Here is a 3,661-nt window from a genome sequence, read left to right as displayed (position 1 = left end):
AAAAACCTTCTTCTCCGATTCATTCCATTCGCTCATCGGAAGAGAAGATTTTTGAAATCCATTCTCAACAATAGACCAAAGCTCAAAGTCCATAGAAATGAGGAAGATCCTCATGCGAGTCTTCCAATATGTGTAATCCGACCCATTAAACAAAGGTGGTCGTGCAATAGAGTGGCCCTTTTGCATGCCGGAGTAAGCCATCTCTCTTGGGTGTTAAACCAAATATGAGAGATAACCTTGCTCTGATACCACTTGTTAGGATCGGAGCGGCACTAAGAGGGGGGGTGAATTAGTGCAGCGGATTAAAACTTCGATTTTAACAAAATCTTTCGTACGATAAGAGCGGAACTTTAAAAGTTTAACTTGAAAGCGTATTCTTAAAGTTGCGCAGCAAGGGTAATAAGGAACTAAAGCAGTAAGAAGATTTGCAGTAATGTAAATGACAATAATAAAATGCAAACCAGAGATTACGCCGATTTTTAGAGTGGTTCGGTCAAATGACCTACTCCACTTGCTATGCCCCTCTTCGATGAGGCTCCCACCTTCCACTAGCAAATCTCTTGAAATGGAAGGGTAAACACCCCTCTTACAACCTTTTATAAGCAGTTCAACCTCTTACAAATTTTCAATAAGAAAGAAGGAGGAGAACTCTCTAGCAAATTGAAAACAAGACTTGCTAAGACTTTCTAAGACTTTTCTCTCAATCAAAATGCTTCTCAAAAGTTGTTGCCTCAGCTGAGATTTGAGGGGTATTTATAGGCCTCAAGAGGATTCAAATTTTTGGGCTCCAAAATTTGAATTCTCTTAGGGTTCCCGGTGCTGGAGGTGCCACCTCCCAGCCAGGCGGTGCCACCGCCCAGCGCTTGGGTGCTGGACGGTGCAACCGCCCAGCCAAGGAGGTGTCACCGCCTGGCTCTTCGGTTCACTTGGTTTGGCTTACTTTTAGCCCAAACCAAATCTGACTTTGGCCCCAGTTGGCCCCTAACCAGGATATAGGATTATCTTCTTAATCCTAATCCTAATTACAAGTGAACTACATAACAAAACACATCCTAAGCAATTTATCAACCGCGAGCGTCAAGTCTTGTTCCGGCGAGCTTTCCGATGAACTTCTTCTGACGGGGTCCAAGCACGCTCCCGAACTTGTGATGACTTTAATGAGTAGCCGAGACTTCTCGGTGATCTCTGCGAACCTCCGACGATCTTTTCGGCGAACTTCCAACAGGTTCCCGATTTCTTCTCGGTTGGTTCCATCATCATCTCCGACGATTCTTCGGACTCTTAAATGTTCATCGAACTTGACTCCGGTATTCTTGCTTTGTGTTTTCTGGTTATCGTAGTTAATCCTACATACTTAACTCAATAATATGGATTAGATCAAATAACCCATCAATTGATTTTATCATCAAAATCCGAGATTCAACAGTTTACCGACTTAATATTATCGAGAGATGTTTCTATGATTTATTCTCCTAATATGACATGTCACACATATACATATTTAATATATATCTACATCGCATGCAAATATATATACATATCTAGTATGTGTATAAGCAATCACACTAGATGATCATGGAACACAACCTAATATGATTAGGCCCGAGCCAGTAGGCCTAATCACTCACATCAAGATCTATGTGTGCAACGGTGCATCTCCATGCCCTGTCCTCGTCGGTTCCGTCGACATCTTGATGCATCTTCATGCATCATGATCGTCCGTTCGTGGGTCCCGCTATCGCATCCACGCTCCCGCTACGCCTCCTCATGTGATTACAACTTAATCATAGGCACGCAGGCCCGACAATAAACGAGAAATATAATGGAGGCTCACAGACCTCAATAATAATAATCACAAGTACACACATCACATGGTCCATGATCATCCGCCACACATCATACATCACATGTATAAATAATCATCATCATGTAGTACTACTAGATAATAATAAAAATAATAATCAACTAAACCTTTTAATTAATTAATATATTCTTAAATTAGGGACATGTAGGGAATTTTTCAATTCCTAAGGGTATTTTCGTAATTTGGATAAAAGACAGAAACTAGAATTTCTCAAATTCACATGGGCAAAACTGTCCTTTTGCCCAAAACCCTAATTCCCTCTTACTGCTGCCACCATCGCCACCCTATTGGCGGTGGCCTGTGCGGCGAGGCGAGGGTGCTGCCCTCGCCTGTAGGCGGCATGCCCATTGGCGGCACTATCGCTACAGGTGGGCGGCCCACAGGCGCCGCCGCCTCCGCGGGCGGTTCTACCGGCGGGGCAACGCCCGTAGGCGGTGCTGGTGATGTCCCGCCAGGCGGTCTACCGGCGGGTTTCCCCCGCGGGAGCAGCGGCGGTAGGCACCGCTGCCCTACGGCGTCTCACCCCACGGGCAGAGGCGCCCGATCTGCCCGCGGGCTGCCAGCCCCGCCGGACGCAAGCCTGCTACAAGCAGGCCGCCAGCCGACTACTACAGACGCAGCCCCTGTGCTGTCTGCCTTCAGCTGTGCTGCATGCACGTAGATCGAGGGTAGTAACTGTTGCTGCCCTTCCTTGTTTTTGCGTCAACGATTTTGACGTCAAAATTCTTCCTAAACACAACACACGCAGTTCAAAACCAATCATTCGCACGAACAACCTGGCTTTGATACCATTGTTGGGAAATCTTAGGGGCGACATCATATGCGCAGCGGAAGAACAAGAAAACAAAATCCCCGATTCCCAAAAAGATGTTCATCGTCGTGCGAAGATTGATGCGCAAAATCCGCGAAACTTAAAACTGCATATAGAGTAGATTGTGTTACCTAGGGAGATCGTATATCCTTGTTTCCTTGTAGATCCTTAGGAGAGGGTGAATGAGGTCAAGCGTCCTCGTCTCTAGCGGTGATCCACACAGTAGGGTTGCGACGACGCTCCTCAAAACTCCAGGCTTGCTCTGAGGTGGAGAGGGAGAGGAGAATAGGAAAGGCAAGCAAAGACTCTAGCCTATGAGGCTTTGAATCCCTCCTATTTATAGAGGTCCCCTATCAAACCCTAATGGGTCCTCCCCTAGTGGGTATTGGATCTGCATCCAATAAGACAAGGGCTCTATCGGATATCTCATATCCGAACCTCTACTCATCGCAATGCCTACCATATGTGTGTGACCCTCTAGGCCCAATATCGAGCTGGCCGTGAGTTATACCCATCAGAACTCCTTCTAACTCAGTGAATTATTATCTCTGTAATAATTCACTTGACTCATCAACTACGGACGTACTATGCTACTACGCCATAGTCCCCAGACGATACAGGGGAATCCAATCCATTGGACCTGTCTGTCCTCAGTTACCGTGTACCTATAGTCCCTCATCCATCTAATATCCCAGAGACCATATATCGAGCATGGTGTTGTCAGACCTATACGGTTTCTACTCGAGTCTCACTCTAATCGGATTCTCCCGGAGAACTCTTTCTTTCTCAACCCGAATGACCCTGGCCAGGGATTTGTCTAAGCAAGAACACTTGGGATATTCCTCTCATGTCGCCGAGAGTGGATGATCCTCTATCGACACTCAATAGCCCTCGTAAGGTCGACTACCACTCCCAATGACCAGTTGTACTAGATCTGGGATAGCCAAACCTATAAGTCTGGTATCAAAGAGTGGAGCACTCATATA

At 46.1% G+C, this 3,661-nt stretch overlaps 1 protein-coding gene across 1 annotated transcript; it reads left to right on the top strand.

Annotated features, from left to right (window-relative positions):
* Positions 1–2,204: 2,204 nt before the first annotated feature.
* On the top strand, positions 2,205–2,525 carry LOC135673912 (uncharacterized). Its single transcript, XM_065183311.1, has one exon. It carries the CDS (start codon positions 2,205–2,207, stop codon positions 2,523–2,525), a length of 321 nt encoding a protein of 106 aa, XP_065039383.1.
* The last annotated feature ends 1,136 nt before the right edge of the window (positions 2,526–3,661 follow it).

Source organism: Musa acuminata, chromosome BXJ1-5 (assembly GCF_036884655.1).
Source record: "Musa acuminata AAA Group cultivar baxijiao chromosome BXJ1-5, Cavendish_Baxijiao_AAA, whole genome shotgun sequence".
Lineage (NCBI taxonomy): Eukaryota > Viridiplantae > Streptophyta > Magnoliopsida > Zingiberales > Musaceae > Musa > Musa acuminata.
The sequence above is the reverse complement of the archived record's forward strand: the minus strand, read 5'-3'. Positions and strand labels throughout refer to the sequence as shown.